General features: G+C 33.1%; 1 protein-coding gene across 1 annotated transcript; it reads left to right on the top strand.

Moving 5' to 3' along the window:
- Positions 1 to 428: 428 nt before the first annotated feature.
- LOC110625846 (coiled-coil domain-containing protein 93) lies at positions 429 to 15130 on the top strand. Its single transcript, XM_043955141.1, has 9 exons — positions 429 to 838; positions 928 to 1044; positions 1141 to 1320; positions 10081 to 10160; positions 12520 to 12559; positions 12674 to 12781; positions 13949 to 14029; positions 14217 to 14339; positions 14893 to 15130. The coding sequence occupies exons 1-9, from the start codon at positions 701 to 703 to the stop codon at positions 14938 to 14940; spliced, it is 915 nt and encodes a 304-aa protein (XP_043811076.1). The 5' UTR covers positions 429 to 700; the 3' UTR covers positions 14941 to 15130.
- The last annotated feature ends 2581 nt before the right edge of the window (positions 15131 to 17711 follow it).

The following is a 17711-nucleotide window of genomic DNA, read 5'->3' as shown; positions in this document are numbered from 1 at the left end:
TATTAATTTTTATAATATAGAAAAACTTATTAGTTGGTTCTATAATTTTGAAAAATACATTAATAAATTAGTTTAGATTCAAAATTTTTTTAATCTAGACTTGTCTGATTCTATCTACAATCCTATTTATACTCCAAAATTGAATCGAAATTGAACTAGCCAAATTTAAAATCATATCGATTAATTTATTTTCGTTATTGAACTGAATATTGAAGAGAGCAATAAAAAAAATTAGGATTGGAATCATAAATCAATAATTGAGTCAAATTAAAATTTTAATTTTATTTTAATTTATATTAGTTTATTCGGTTGTTTTTAATTTTTTGAATATACATAAGTAAATAATATATTATAAATTTATGTATTGTAATATATAAAATATCAGTATTGCTATACTTAAAAAAAATAAAATAAATATTGAACCAGAACCAGAACACGAACTATTTAGAACGGAAAACTTTTTCAAACTATAACCGTTTTCAACCGAAACTGTTTTGAACCAAAATGCCTATGAACCAGCAATTTCAGCCCGAAACCGGACTGGAACCAGCCTGTGGCCGCTCGTAGACCCGCCTGAACACGTAGGATTCGACGTCGTTTATTGCCTCATCGTTTTACTAAATTTTGTTATTTGCCTGAATATTTTCGGTTGGCCGACGCCTTCTTCAGTATTTCCCGCATCCAAATTCTTAAATTGTTAATGGCGTTCCCGCAATTGCAAGGAGAGAGCACGTTCGATGAGTTTACTTCCACTGAATCCTCAATTGAAGAGCAGAAAGAGGAAATGTTCAATGCGAGAGCCTCAATAGAGGAATTGGGTGCCAATTTGGATAAACAGGTGAGCGACATCTATTTTATAATTTTTGCAATTGTAATTAGGGATTATTTGATGATGATCTTCGATCTTAACTGCGTTAAGATTTATAGAATGAGAAAAAGGCCAATCTTTTGATTGATTTGCAACATTTACGCCGAAGAATCGAGGAGAAGGAAGGTGCCAATGGCAGAGTGCAGAAATTGCTTCCTCTTTTGTACTCACTCAAGGTGCTGTACTGCTAAATAGTATTTTCTGGCTTGAATAGTGTGAGTTTTAATGCGAAATTTTTTAACTTCAACTATTATCTTGTTAGTGTATTAAAGGCTCTGGAAAGGCAAGAATCTATTTTGCAAGCTAATTACGACGACAATCGCTCTCAGTTGCTAGCTGAGGTTGACGAATTGGAGGATAAGTTAGCGGCTGCCTGGAACATCGAGACTCTCACTGAGGATATCGATCGCTTATTGTCAGAGTCACTGGAGAAGCTTAACTCGGTTAAGAAGGTAAGATGGGATATTACATTGTGATGGGATGACTTCCAATTTTCAGTCAGAACAAATTATCAAAATTTAATGCTTACATAGTGTTTGGTTCAATTTTATGATTAGAATTATAGGGAATTCAATTGGATTCCAAATAGAATTCAATTGGATTCCAAATAGAATTCATTTGAATTCCAGATAGAATTCATTTGAAATGAATTCCACTGTTTTGATACAACTTATTCAATTGAATTACATATAATTTCTGTTTGGTTTAATTTCAGAATTAAAATTTATTTACTCTTAATTCCTAAATTTCCCTTAAAAGTAAAGTGTATATATATATATATATATAATTTTCTACTATAGAAAAAATCTTATTCACAATACATGTATAATAATTAACCAATAATATTAATAATAATAACAAAATTAATAAAATATAAATCTACTAATAATATATTGATAAAATCAAAGTAAATTAACATGAGAGTTGATATTAACCTATACTCTTATGTAACAAAGTTTTCATTCCATTCAACCAATTCAAGAGACTTTGAAAGTTTAAGATAGATGGCGGATTGTTTAGTAGTATATATTACTTTTATTTAATATTTATAAAACATTATAAAAATTAGTAAAGTATAATTATTTATTAAAATAATTTTTAATCGTTTATTTTGGAATCATTAATTTAGGAATTGGAATTGATGCAAACATAATGTTAAATTTCTTGGTGGCTTTGAACCGGAAAAATATGAAATGAAAACCAAAATGGTGATTATTAATTTTTCTTTTTCTTTTATGATAATTTTCATTCTGGAACAAATTTTTGTACTTTATCATTAGCATCTTTTCGTGAGATTTTCCATGAACATTTGGGAATTGGGACTTCTCGGGTTTTATATAGTATTATGGTTTCAATAAACACTGTCAAAGGCATAGTTATTAAAGACTCAAGATGCACCAAGGCGCCAAAGGGTCTTAGACCCTAGGTTGGCGCAGGCGCACGCATGGTGAAGCAAGACACAAAAATAATAAACAAATAAAAATATGAATAAATTATTAAAATTAAAGAAATATGAGATAATTACTTAAGTTTATCTACTTTCATAATTATAGAAATTTTCAAATTTGATGATATATAAAATTTGTAATTACAAATTATATTTATTTACTTGTGATATATCTTTAATATCATAAATAATATAATAGTTAATTTAATGGCAGTAAGAAATTATATAAATTTAATATTGTACAATAGTGTATAATTTTCTTTGATAATATAATGGTATCAACAAGGAATTTTTGTTATAAAAGTAATTCAAAATACCTAAAATTTTTTATCACATTAAAAATAAATTATGCTTAATTTTTAATATTAAAGAAAAGCATGAGATAAAAACATGCATGAAGATTTGAGATTGTTGACTCATTTGTTTATTTCTAGTGATATGATTTGATTTGATTACAGATTCTATGCATAAATTACAATCCTTAATTATCTCTGTAATTATTTGATTATTTGCTTTATGTTTATTCATAATTCTTTGTGTATAAATAGTCATATAAATCATTAAGAATGAAATAAAAGAATACTCTAAAATTCTCCAAAATTTTTCATGGTATCAGAGTTTTTTTTTTTCTGATTTTAGAGTTAAATTCAATTGTTCCTCTTTAGGATTTCTAAAATCTTAGATCTACCTTTTTGGTACTGCCCTATCTAGAAGCCTTTTTTCGTCTCACCGCCGCCACCAGCGGGGTCACCAAATTGTGCTGGCTAGCCATCCAACTCCGATGCCGGAAATCCGGGCATGTGAGGCTCACGCGCCTTTCCTTCTCGGCGCGTGAGGTTCTGTCCGACGCTGCTAAGCTGCCTAGTCCACTCCGGCGCCGTTTCTGACCTCTTTCCGGCCATTCCGTGCTGCTACCTGGTCTCTTGGTGATTTGGTTGGGCTCTCTTGTGTATACAACCTTGGATACCACCTATTTTTTCACGGTTCATTTGATTTTATCATAGCAGAAGGTAAAAAGGTCTCGGTTCCAAACTTTGATAACCCTTTTTTGCAAATTAGTGTCGTAAAACTTATTGGAACCAATTATCTTACTTGATCAATATCTTGTTTATCGTTTATCAAGGCTAGAGGACTGCAGGGTTGTGTCACTGGTAATAAGAAGCAATCGAATGAGAATGATCAAGATTTTCCTCAATGGGACTCGGATAATTGTCTTGTTATGGCATAGTTATTTAACTCTATGCAATCTCATATCTTTAAGTCCTATTTGTTACTTGATACTGCTGCAAAGATATGGAAGGTTTTGTCCTTGATTTATTTCAAGATTGGGTATGATGCTTAAATTTATGATATTCGGAATAAGATCTATAGTACTAACTAAGAACGAATGACTATCTCCCAATTTTATTCTAAGCTATGTGGCTTATAGCAGGAGCTTCATTGCTATGAGCACTTGCAGACTGTATTGGAGATGCAGTCAAATTTTAGAAAATGATTGAAAAGGAGCGGGTTTATGATTTTCTTACAGGGTTAAATAACGAATATGATCCAGTTCGGGTCCAAGTGTTGGGGAAAAACCCTTTTCCTTCCCTAGAAGAGGCCATGCCCATGTTTAAAAAGAGGAAAGTCGTCGACATGTTATGCTCTATACTGCACAAGTTGAAAAGGCTGGGTTGGCTGTTAGTTTGAGCACACTGCAGCCTCCTAATTCTGAGAAAGATCACCCGCATTGTGACTATTATGGGAAATCGAGGTATACCAAGGAAACTTGCTAGAAGTTACATGGTCATCCCACTAGAGGCCGTGGGAGGAAACGAGGTACCTCTAGAGCTCAAGCTAATTTATCAGAAACTATAGAGGAGCCCTTTAAGGAGACAACAACTGCTGAGTTCCTTTCTCCTAATGAAATTCAGAGTGTCAAGTGTCTCTCCTATCTCATATTGACACATCTTCCTTCTCTGATGCCACATCTAACTTTGTGAAGCCAGATAATGCTTTTTCTCTTGATATTGTTCCATGGATTATTGATTCTGGTATGAATAGATACATGATAGACTCTTCTAAAGGTTTTCTCAATTATTTTCTTTCTCTAACTAAAGACAGTGTCAGAATTGCTGATAGTTCTTTTACTCCCATATCCGAAACAGGTTCTATTATTTGTGCACCCAATATTAAATTATCATCTGCCCTTCATATTTTCCATTTTCCTGTCAACCTTTTATTTATCGGTGCTATCACAAATACTCTTAACTGTAAAATTAAATTCTTTTGTGATTATTATGCTATTCGGGATCTTCTCACAAGGAAGAGGATTAGCAATGGTAGACTGTATGATAGTTTATACATGTTGGAAGGTGATCCAAGTTTTTCGATATCTCAAGCTTGTTTTAGAGACAATAAGAATGTCAATTAAGAAATAATATAGTGACACAAGTGGTTAGGGCATCCATAATTTTGTCTCAGAAAAATTTTATTCTAGTTTGTTTGCTAGAACTCAGTTTGGTTCTTTATTTTGTGATGCTTGTGAGTATGCTGAGCATACTAGAACCTCATATTTTTTGAGTTATAATAAAAATCAAATTCCTTTTGTGACTATTCATTCTGATGTTTGGAGGTCTACTCAAACTATCTTCTCATATGATAATCGATGGTTTGTCACTTTTATTAATTGTTGCACTCGAATGACTTGTGTGTATTTGATTAGAACTAAAAGTAATGTCTTTTCTTATTTTTAATCCTTTCACAAGATGATTTGTAATTGAAAAATTTGAGAACTGATAATGGAAGAGAATATATGGATAGTAGATTTTCTGCTTATTTGGAGTCCAATAGGATAGTACACCAGACAAGTTGTGCACCATGAACTTATCCAAAACATATTGGGGAGATGCAGTCTTTGTATCTGCTTATCTTATCAATCGAATGCCCCTCAAGGCCTTTGACTTTATGTGTCATTTGGAGGTTCTACAAGGAAGAAATTCATACATTGTTCTACCAAAAGTATTTGGGTGTATTTGCTCTATCCATACTAGGACGAGAGGAAAGTTGGGCCCCAAGGCTCTTAAATGTGTGTTTATTGAGTATTTTCCAACACAGAAGGGATACAGGTGTTATCACCCTCCATCTAGGAAATACTTTGTCAGTATGGATATTACCTTCAGAGAAACTGAACCCTACTTCAGTACCACCCACTCACCTTTTCAGGGGGAGAATAATGAGCAAGAAGCGGTGGTCCCGAATTTTTTGATTCTGAATGATATGGTTTAGAGGGAGAGTTTTAGTAGACAGGGGGAGATGGAGAGAATTGGACGTTTGGACGAACCAGATTTGAGGAGGTATTCGAAGAGAGACAAGGCAGAAGAAGCCATTATGCAGCCTACTCAGAGTCAAAAATCTTCTTCTGGTGAGTTACCCTTAACTCTTGAATGCTCCAATGATTTAGATAAACCTATTACACAAAGAAAAAGTGTCAGATCTTATACCAAACACCCTATTTCTAACTTTGTTTCTTATGAATCCTTGTCTCTATCCTACAGAGCCTTTTGCCTTGTCTATTTTCTTTGTATCTAATCCACAGGATTGGAAAGAAACTCTCGCAGATCTTAAATGGAAGGGAGCAAATTATTGAACAGATAAAAGCACTAACAAAAAATGAGACATGGGAGCTTGTCTCTCTCCCACCTGGAAAGAAACTTGTTAGCTGTAAGTGGGTATTCACAGTGAAACATAAAGTTGATGGCACAAATGAACGGTTTAAGGTTAGATTGATTGCTAAAGGTTTCATCCAAACCTATGGAGTGGATTATTAAGAGACATTTGTCCCAGTTGCAAAAATAATCTCAATCAGAGTCCTATTATCTTCTGTAGCCAACTTGAACCGGAACTTACAGCAGTTTGATGTGAAGAATGCATTTCTCCATGGAGATTTAGAGGAAGAGCTTGGTTTGACAGGTTTAGTAGAGTCATGATGTCCTTTGATTATCAACAGAGCAATACTGATCACACTCTGTTTATTAAACATCATAAGAGTAGGATCACCTTTTTTTATTGTATATTGTATATGTTGATGATATAGTGGTGATAGGTGATGACAAAGAGGAAATGACTCAACTAAAAAGTTTGTTGACTCAAGAATTTGAAATTAAAGATTTAGGAAAAGCTTCAATATTTCCTAGGCATTGAGGTGGCCAGATAAGAAAAATGAATCTTTTATCTCTCAAAGAAAGTATATTCTGAATTTTTTGGAAAAAACTGATATGTTGGTATATAAACCAGCAGAATCTCCCATTGAAAGTAATTACAAGATGCAAAGTGAGTCCGTAGATATTGAAAGATACTGGAGATTGGTAGGGAGGTTCATTTATCTCTCATGCACTCGACCGGATATAGCCTATGCTGTTAGCTCAGTCAGTCAATTCATGCATGACCCTCGCGAGATTCATATGCAGGCCGTCCTTTGTATCTTGAAATACCTAAAGTTTGCGCCAGGGAAAAGGCTTCTTTACTCAAAACATGGTCACCTCAAAGTTGAAGTTTTTACAGAGTTGTGGGAAGGAGGTCTCCACCTCTAGCTACTACACAGTTGTAGGAAGCAACCTTGTCACCTGGAAGAGCAAAAAACAAAGTGTTGTTGCTCGGTCAAGTGCTGAAGTAGAATACAAAGCAATGGCTCAAGGCGTATGTGAATTTTTATGGTTACAAAAATTATTGGAAGAGCTGAGATAAGATAACTTTGTATTATGACCACAAAGTTGCCATCAGTATAGCACAAAATCCATTTCAACGTGACCGAACAAAGCACATTGAGATTGATCGACACTTCATTAAAGAAAAATTAATAGATGGTGTCTTGAGCTTAGTTCATGTGACTTCTATCGGACAACTTGCGGATGTGTTTTCTAAAGAGCTCAACAATAAACCTACCATAATCTGATTTGTAAGTTGCGCATGTGCGGTATCTATGTATCAACTTGAGGGGGAGTATTGACTTATTTGCTGATTTCTAGTGATATGTTTGATTACGGATTCTAGACATATATTAGGATCCTTAAATATCTCTATAATTATTTAATTATTTGCTTCCTATTTAGTTATAATTCTTTGTGTATAAATAGTCATATAAATTATTTGTAAAAATTAAGAGTTAAATACAAGAATATTCTAAAATTCTCCAGAGATCATTAGTGTTGGCAATTAAAGTAAAATTAGGCAGCATAACAACATAGAAAAGAGAGATTAGAGAATCCAGAAGAAGAATCTAAAAGAAGAAAGAGAGGAGGAGGAGGAGGAGAATTCAAAAGAAAGAATAAAGAAAGGAGGAGTAGAAGAAGAAGATGAAGGATAAAAAGCAATTGATTTGTAGGAGCACATAAAGGTAAGTACATGTTCTTTCTCCTCCTTTGTTCTTCGCATTTGCTCCTCCTTCCTCTTTCTTCTTCTCCTCCTCCTTATTTTCCTCTTTACTTGGAGTGTGAAAAAAGCCAGCCAGCCATCTCTAAATAGGGTGCTTGGATTGCCGAGGCAAGCCTAGGCGCAGGGTGCGCCTCTTTGAATCATCGCCTACCTGGGGGGTGTCAAGGTGCTGACCTCTGAGCCTTGTGCACTTGGAGCCTTCAGGTGCGCCTTCCTATTTCTGCATTGCTGTTGGAATTTTAGGTAGTGAAGGAGTATTACCAAGGCAAGAGGCGATAGAATCCCCTATCGCGTTTAGTGAGGGGCGAGGCAACAAAAAGGCGCCAAAGTAAATTTTTTACATATTTTCATATATATATATATATACATATACATACAAACACATCAATGAACACCCATGTTCAAAGAAAAAAAAACATCTTCAAATGAAAAAGAAAAAAACATATCACTTGCAACAATATAAGAGAATAAAAAGTAGCGCATAATTGAAATTCTAGTGTAAGTATAAAATTAAGTTGAGACTTGACACTGTAAAGTAGAATCAGAATAAGTAATAAAATAATACAAATAATAATAAAATTATTGAATAGAACTACTCTTCATCTAGATTTCTAAAAATATAACTTTAATAAATATAAATATGTCATCTATGGACCATCTATTGTAATAAACACATGATGTTATGAATCATGACATAACTCTTAAGTCCTCACTATAAGCAAAAAATTTTTCATAATCATCATCATCAAGGTTACCCAAATTAATCTTCATTCTCAATTGCATTCATCACAAATTCTTCTTCCTTTTCATCATCATCAACTACTCGTGGAGTTTCAATTGGTGTTGATCTTCCACCTTTCTTTGAACTTATTGCGGAGTTTCAACTGGAGTTAATTTTGCAATTGACCTCGATTCATAATGAGGTTTAGAAACGGTAGCTGCTCCGGTAACATCACCCTAACGCATCATCTGCGTCAACAAGAGCGTCCTCATCATCTTCCTCCTCATTGTCTTTGTCTATTTCACCGGTCAACCACCTATAACTTTCATTAGTATTGGCCAAATCTATGGTGTGATTTTATCCCCAAATGTGTATTTGTGTCGCAATGACCTATTGTACTTGACATACACCCATCATTCAGGCATTCTTGAGCTAGCTGATTCTTTCTTTTCTTTTTTTTTTTTTACTATGAAGCTGTCATTGAATTTGAGAGAACAACTGTGTTAAAACTGTAAAGTTCATAAGAAAATAAATTAAAATAAATAACACCCATTAAGAAAGCAATATAAATTTCTAAAATTATTCACTTACAAGCAATAAGTCACATGAATACATAAAGTAATAAACTAAAGTTACAGAAAAAAAGAAAAGAACAAGCTTCTGGCCTGCTGTGTGCTGTCACATATTTGGGGAAAGGATAGAAAATAATGGATTTGTGGAAGATCGAAGATGAGAAGGAGAGGAGAGAAAAGGAGGAAGAGAGAAGGGGAAAACAAAAAAAAAAAGTAGTGGTGCTACAGGCTGGCGCAGGGCAGCAGTGAAGGGGAGAAGAGAAGATACCTGGTAGAAGGAGAGACACTCTTTGGTTGCTCACGAAGTCTTCAGTCTCTTGGCTTCTGGCTGGGTATGTTTAATGATTTAACTATAGGGTTTTAAAGTTGAAGGCGAGGCAAGGTGCACCTTGCTTGGTGCCTAGGAGTGCCTTTAACAACACTGCTTCCTCCTAGAATACTCTATAACAAATTAGATTCTCCTTCCAGCTTTGTGCTTCTTTAATGTCATATTCTCCTTCTACTACAGAGTCTTAACACAACTGGGCCTTTGTTTTTACCTGCTGAACCCTTCTTCATAGCTAGATTCATATCATACTTAGTGGAGTATGTAATGCTAGGAAGACACTTTGCTGACATCAATAACTATGTTTACCATATCCAAATCCAAGGAGTCAGGAGGGGAGAGTGCATATGGAATACTAGATTTAAAGCAAGGAATACAAGATGGACTATGGGAGGAGTGTTCAAATGGAATTCATATGTCAATCTCAATTCAGGTCAAGGGTTTTGAAAATTGGAAATCCATGACCCTACATAATATGAACTTCTTTTCAAACTTCAATTTTGGCGGATGAAAATAGAATTGTAAAAGATTTATTTCTTTTACTAATGAAAATTCCTGCTAACATTTTATCTAAAAATTATTAGCAACAATAATTTCTAACATTTTCTTAGTCTCTTCATATTGCTGAGGCATTGTGGGAAGTAGCTTAAATATGTGTTGCAAGCTTTGAATTATGTTTCTGATTTAGATATATGCAGTTCTTTGTAGATGAAAATTGTGAATATTGTTGTGTAGGAACAAGGGGCACAACTAAGAGCAACGTTGACAGTAAAGCAACAGATTGATGACATTCCAACCCAATCAGAACTCATCCAGTATGCTGCTTCATTTCTTTGCTATACATTTTCATTTAGCTTTTTGGGTTCAATTTCAAGTTGCAACTTAACCGTTGTCAATCTACTAACCTGAGATGTTTCGATTTCTCCAAATAGTGCACTTGTCATAATATCACAGAGTTTATGTATATTTTCTCATGATATCGTCTTCTACATGTTAATTGTCAAGAATCAAGTCTACCTAATTCTCATGGTAGTAAACTTTGGAATTTTCCAGTACAAGGAGTTTATGGTATTTTTTTTCTTTTTTAATTTATGCTACTTGAGAGTACTTGAGAGAAATATTAGGTTGGCAAAACTGATTGTCATATTATTGTGGAGCTATTTCTGTCTAACTGCATTAATGCATTGAAAATAGAATAATAGGAACAGAATTTTGTGGAACAATTGCTTGATTATTCCTTCAAACTATTGGGTGTATATACACACATTTTTGAAACCCTATAAGGGAAAAAAAAATATACGAAATAAAGCTAATCAAGGAATCCCCTAATGATAGGGATTCATTGTCCACTTCTCCTAAATTTATAGCCATATGTCTACATTCCAAGTCTAACACTCCCTCTCAAGCTACTTACATGTTGTACACTCCTGGCTTGTTACAAATATGCCCAATCCTTAACTGGTAGTGAGCCAGAAGCCAGACAGCTGGCACCATAATTCTAGCCATTAGACTCATGCAATGCCGCATTCATTCCAGTGCCATTACTTGCGCTCAAATACATTCCTATTCTAACTATGGCTTTTTAAATCATGGCCATTTGCAATCGCAGTTGTTGGTAATGGAAACAGGCGTGTAACGGTTATAACATAAAGGTAACGGCCTATTGCGGGCGCAAATTTCTTTGAAAAATTTGTCAAGTTCTATTTGAAGATATAATCAAAACTAAGTTATACAACTTAATAGTAAGTACAAATAATAAACACAAAATCCATAAATTTTAAATGTTAGATATAGTAACGAATCTCAGTTACCACTAGAATAAACGTTTGGCAGGTTTTTGAGTTAGATCCACTTTGATTTTGAGATTGGGAGTTTTGATCTTGAAGATATTGATAATATTGTGATGGATCAAAACTGACGAATAAACCCATAATAAATGGATCACTAGGATTAGATTGTGTTTGGATTTTGGAGAATGATTGTTTTGATGAAAACAAATCAGAATACACCAGAAAAGGTTGATATGGATATGTATATGGATTTGAGTATGCCTATTGAGAATGTCCTTCATATTCATAATCAATAGTGGAGTTGGCTTCCATTGAAGAGACACTTGTAGCATAAGTTCCATATCTATATTTATATTTTGCATCCAAAGAACACTCTCCACATGCAACATTTTTTTAATGTATCACTACCACCACTAGAATCATAGGATCTATGTATGTTGCAAAGATGGAGATAGAGATGGGCTATGTCTTTGATACGAAGAAGGATCTTCATGTGATTGAAACAAACTAGTAGCTCCTACCATGATTTTAAATAATGACCGTTAGATAACATAACAATTGTTATTTACAGGTTTTGGAAGAGGCCATGGCCGTTAAGGCCAATATCTAATGGCAAGAAAAAATTGTTTAATGGTTTTTTTATAGGTTTTTGGAAGAGGCTATGGCCATTACACTACGGTCACGGCTTCTTTTCTCTGTAGGAATCTGCAGAAAATGCTGGCTTCCTGCAGGATACTGCCTTCTTCACATGAGGTTTGAATAATTGAAGGGTTGAAGACCCTCTTTTCAGCCTCATTACTCAAACAATTTTTTCTTCCAATTAAATATCAGCCATAACAGCTACAGCCTCTTCCAAAACCTATAAAAAACATAACAGCCATTATTTAAAACCATGATTCTCATAATGCACAAAGTCAGTGAAATACAGCCTTTAAGAACCTCCCTACCATTTTCATGTGCAGCTTCATGAATATCCATATCTAGATTAAATTCCTGGAAACATTGTCCTTTTGCATTGTCTTCATGCTTATTGTTTGTGATCTCCCTTCTGTCTTAGAATTGCACTGAAGTCGCTAAGTTCTATTAGTCATTTTGTCTCACGATGTCTTATCTTCACCTCAAATCATGCCAGTTTAGGTTATCACAGTATTTTCCGTTTCTTATTGACATCATATCTTCTAATCCAGGTTCTTAGCTTTTGTTTTAGAAGTTGCATCTTTACGAGGTTCATCATACTTTATAGAATTAGCTCCACTTCAATCTCTCATTAATAAAAATAATTGACCAATAAAAACATAATCATAATGTTACATTTCTGTATTTGCACTGTTGCTATCTAATTCAACTGTGCAAGTGGGATACTGATCTGAAGCTTTATTTTCAGGTATGAACGCCGGTTTTCTGAGCTGAATGCTCATATCCAGGTTTTACATGCCATGTGTGATTTATTGGCCTCATGTTCATAGTTTATGCTGAAGCTATATTTGCTTAGTTCCTTTAATAACAAGACCTTGTATTCTCACTTCATTAATGTACAGGAAAAACATCGTCAAACCCGCAAATATTATGCAACCTATAATGCTCTTTTGGAGATTAAAGAACTGATGCTAAAGGAAACCTCCTTGTTGAACTCAATAAGTTCACAGGTATGACTCCAATAAGAAACTTCATTAACTTTTTGTAACAATCTCTTATTACTGGTGTGGTTTTACTAGGGCATGCATCTAGTAATCCTTTGTTAATTTCCTTGGTCCCTTTTTCTTGTTTTTCTTGTTATTTGGTAAGCGCTGCTCTAAGGGTGTATATGAAACAACCAAGCTAAGATTTGAAGAGTTCAAGTTTGGTTTGTAAAATTTTTTTGATTTACTCATCTTGAATTCGGACCGGATATCAAGAGTTCAAACTTAGTTCGTTTAACAATAGAGCAAGAAAGAGCCGAGCTTTTATCGACCCAAATTTCAAATAATCCATGAACAGATTTATTTACAATTCTAATAAATTTTAGTTTAAAATTAATAAATCTAAAACAATATAATTTTAATAAATAAACATAAACGAGATAGAACCTATAACTAAAGTACTAAACAAGCTCTCGAATCTAACGAGTCAAATATGTGTAAGCTCTAGGGGTGTAATCGAACTAATTGAAGCCAACATTTGTAGGGCTCACCCGCTGAGGCTAGACTCATTAAAATTTATGCAGACTCGAGTTTAAACTCGACTGGAGCTCTAATATTAGAGCTTGAGCTTGGTTCTCCTATGACATTAAGCTCAACCTGCTCAATTAGTATATTCACAAGCCTACTCAATGAGTTAGCTTGCAGGTATGCTTATGAACTTGAAAATGAGCCGAGTTCACATGCCTTAATGAGCCGAATACCATTGAGTTCAAGCTCGGCCTCTTTGCTATACAAGCCTAAAGATTAAGCTTAGTTTTTATCAGCCGAGTCTTGAATAGCTCATTGCTAGCCTGATTCATTTACACCCCTATATTGTTCCAACATAGGTTTTGTTTCCCTCACTAATTAGTCTCTGATTTGGTTGGTAACTGGAATGATTTGGTTGGTAACTGGAATGACATAATACTGACATCATAATTAACATAAAATGGTCTATAAGTTCGTATGAATTGCATGAACTCATTCTAGTGTTCATTCCATCCGTCCTGGCTACCTGCCTTTACTTGAGATATTGGACCATAACATTAGCTGGCTTGAACAACTTCAGCCATATGCTAAATACATGTATATGTGATTGTCCATGACTAATTAATTCTCACTGATGATGACTTCCTTTGCCAATTAATTTTCCAGTTTCAGGATGCCATTACAAGTGCTGATGGTCGCATGAAGCTGATTGGTTCCATGGAAGGGATTGTAAAGGGCAGCCAACAGGTAACTGATTAATTGTGATATTTTCTCATATATGACTTGAAGAAATGTCAACACCAGTAGTGTACATTTTACTTTGAACCTGAGGTAGGATGTTCATATTGCTATGACTGGCAGTTCATATCTGCATACCGTTGAACATGTTTTAAATTGTTTGAAATGGATAATTGCTGCTGAATCCATCTTACAGAAGCTACAAAAGGTGCAACAAGGGCTTCTGGAAGAGCAGAAGGCTTGTGATTCTCTTAAGAAGAGGTATGCCACAGCAATGGCAGAGCAAAGGCGCTGCTATTCTCTTTTAAAAGATTTTCAGGTAATCCTTGTTTTCTTCATTCTATAACAGATATGGTAGGCTTACTCCAAATTCCAAAACATAACATAGTGTAGGATTTACTAAAACCTTTGAAAACAAAGTGCTATATACAACTGGAAACCACTGATATGGATCCTTGGGTGTTATTCTAGTTCACTAGGAAATTTTACTTTGTTATATTTAAAAACCTTACTTCTTGTCCATTGGTTTCGTTTCAACCTTGATGTATGAATGTTATTGAAGAAGTTAGTTGTCCATGATAAACAATGTTGGTTGTGTAGAATACCTTTGGAAACCTTTTTTTTTTTTTTTAATTTAGAGTTCACCATAAGTAATTCATGTAACATGCGTAGCAAAGAGTAGAAATTGATTTGTATTTAATTATTATTTCAATAAATTTGCTTGGAAAGTAAGAACTGATCTCATTTCCTTGTGAAGAGGCTTGTAGGATAAAAGGAAAATTCTGTAGGACATTAAGTTTGAATTATATGCATATATAACTCTATTGTTGCAGCTTTTCTTAGTTTGTATTAATAGAGCTCCCTATTTCTAGGAGGAATGCACAAAGAATGAGAGACTTCAGAGCCAAAAATCTGTCTAAAACAACACGGTTACCTTGCAGGAAGTCATGTTATTTATGCATCACAAATGAATCAATCATGCATTCTGACCTGTTAATTCGGAGAGTAGCAATGGAAATTTTGTTCCACTGAACATTGACTTTTACTGCTGCTCTTTTGGCCTTTGTGACTTCTGTTTTCATTTGTAAAATTGTCTGCTGCTTTTTGACCTCTGTGACTTTCTGATTTTTCATCTTTCAGATGATGATTAATTATGCCTACTTTGAGAAACTAAATAATAGAGCATTCAATGACAAAGATTTTCTAAACTGTAACTTCTCTCTTACCCAATGTTAGTGCACAAAATATATCCAAGAAAAGCTTATCATTTGTTAGAACTCACTTGCGAGGAGGAACCTCTTTACGTATTACGATCAAGACTTGCACTCAGAAAAATGAGTATCTAACCATGAAGAACAGTAGTGAATAATTTTTAACGATCTAGCAAAGCCCTCTGCACTAAAATGTAAATAATTAGCGTGTTCTATGAGTTTTCATGTCTCGATAAAATCGCCATAGTTTTATCAAGAGGTGTGTTCTGTTTTTGAGCTCTGGATGCATGTGTCTACCCTGCATTCAAACCCTGGAAGAGAAGACAAAGAAACAAGTTGGCAGTTTATGCATTTTTAAGCACTGTATCAAGAACTGGTCCTTGCAAGGATCAGAGGGATCGAAACAGGTTTAGGGATATTAACACGATCCGATAGAGTTCCTTGACATTGGTTTGGTCTCAAATTCGTTTGGGATTCAGATTTAATATAGTCGCAGTTCATTTTTTATTTTGATGACTCTTGGCCAGCTCTAACTGCGTCTGCTGACTGATTAAAGGAAGGGTATGAACTGTGCCTCAGATACAGAATCCTGATGCTTCCCATTTGACTCCCATGGAAATGGAACTCCATGACAGAAACTTGAATGAGCCGTGGACGTAGCCTAACCTATCCTCAAATCAGAAAACCCTTTAGACGACAAACTATATTTTGTTTTTCCCCGTTAATTTGTCTCTTAATGTTGGTTCATTCGATGGATCGAACGTATGACGGAGTTCAAGCAAAATATAACCCCAAAAAAAAAACGAAGAAAAATTTTTTTTGAATTCTGTACAAATTCATATAAATTCTAAGTTTCATTGAGATATGCAGTAACTGGTCTTGAGGGTTTTGCATGCATATGCGTAAACACCAACAAGTGCTGTAGGGCAAATGGAGATCGGTCCAAAGAGCATTTCTGGTCTCGTAACCGCCGCTGTTTACAAGTTGAGAGGATAAAAATCAATAAAGGATTCAGAACATTTAAGCCTCGCTGTACAAAAACCTTAAGACTATGAACGGATTTTTTCATCGGTAATTCTATAAAAATCCGTTAGTAAAAGAATTATTAATAGATTATAATATTGATAATTTTTTATCAATAATTTTTAAGTTCGTAGATTTATTAATAAAATTTTTTTTATTATTATTAACGGATTTTAAATTCGTTAATAAATTAAAAAAATAATAATTTATTAACACATTTGAAATTCGTTAATAAATTATAAATAGATTGAAATTCATTAATAGATTTATTGGAAGTTTAAATAATTTTAAAATAATTATTATTTTGATTAAATAATAAATTTTGTTATTAATATTATTTTTTATTAATTCAATAAGATTTAAAATTATATTATTATTATTACTAAAATTTTAATTTATGTTCAATATTTATTAGAAATATATAAAAAATGGAAATAAGAGAAAAACAAATGAGAGAAAATGATAAAAAAGAAAGAAAAAAAGAGAAAAAGAAAAAAATGATAGAAAAATAAAAATTATAAAAAAGAAGGAAGAATGAGAGTATATTAAAAGGATGATTAGAAAAATGAGAAAAAAAGAGAAAATGATTAGAGAAGAAAATAAATGAAGAGAAAATAATAGAAAAAAATATAGATAGAAAGAAAATGATAGAAGAAAATAATATGAGAGAAAATAATATGAATAATAATTATAGAGAAAATGAAGAATAAGAGAAGAAAGTGAAGAAAATAATGAAAAAGAAAAATTATGAAGAAAATAAAGAAAATAATAGAAGAGTGAGAGAATGAGATAAAAAAGGATATGAGATGAAAGGAAAATAATAGAAAAAAGTATGAGATGAAAGTGAAATGAAAGAAAGTAATAGAAAATGAAAGAAAATGAGAAAAAAAGGAAAGAAAATGAAAGAAATGAAAATAATAAAATGGATGATAAAAGGAGAAGAGATAGTGTTATATTTATAAGATGAGATAATGTTAATTTATAAACGCGGGTTACTAACAGATTTATTAACGGATTTGCAATCCGTTATTAAATATTTAAAAAAAAAAGACTTTTTCTCTTTAAAAATTATCGACGGATTTAGAACCTATTAGCAAATTCGATGGTTATTGAAAAATGTGAGTTTTTAAAAAAAAAGTGAAAATTTTATGTGGGATGTCCTTTTAAATTTACCAACAGATTTACTAACAGATATCGTCTATCGATAAATTCAACACTTTTTTTTACTTATTAATTTAATGATAAAATTTAATAATAAATTTTCAAATGCATTAATAATTTTTTAAACACATTACTAATAGATTTAAATTACGTTAGTAATTTAAATACTTTTCTAAATTTACTAATTTGTTAGTGAATTATTAACAGATTTACTAATAAATTTGAAATTTGTTAGTAAATTTCAATACAAATTATCTTATATATTTATAAATTACCAACTAATTTTGAAATCCATT

The sequence above is a fragment of the Manihot esculenta genome, chromosome 3 (genome assembly GCF_001659605.2).
Source record: "Manihot esculenta cultivar AM560-2 chromosome 3, M.esculenta_v8, whole genome shotgun sequence".
Taxonomy (NCBI): domain Eukaryota; kingdom Viridiplantae; phylum Streptophyta; class Magnoliopsida; order Malpighiales; family Euphorbiaceae; genus Manihot; species Manihot esculenta.
The sequence above is the reverse complement of the archived record's forward strand: the minus strand, read 5'-3'. Positions and strand labels throughout refer to the sequence as shown.

Excerpts from the sequence above, each read along its gene's own strand:
- LOC110625846 (XM_043955141.1), top strand. The coding sequence starts at position 701 with ATGGCGTTCCCGCAATTGCAAGGAGAGAGCACGTTCGATGAGTTTACT. Across the intron at positions 10,161-12,519 it reads ACCCAATCAGAACTCATCCA|GTATGAACGCCGGTTTTCTG; the intron begins GTATGCTGCTTC and ends CTTTATTTTCAG. Across the intron at positions 12,782-13,948 it reads TGAACTCAATAAGTTCACAG|TTTCAGGATGCCATTACAAG; the intron begins GTATGACTCCAA and ends TTAATTTTCCAG.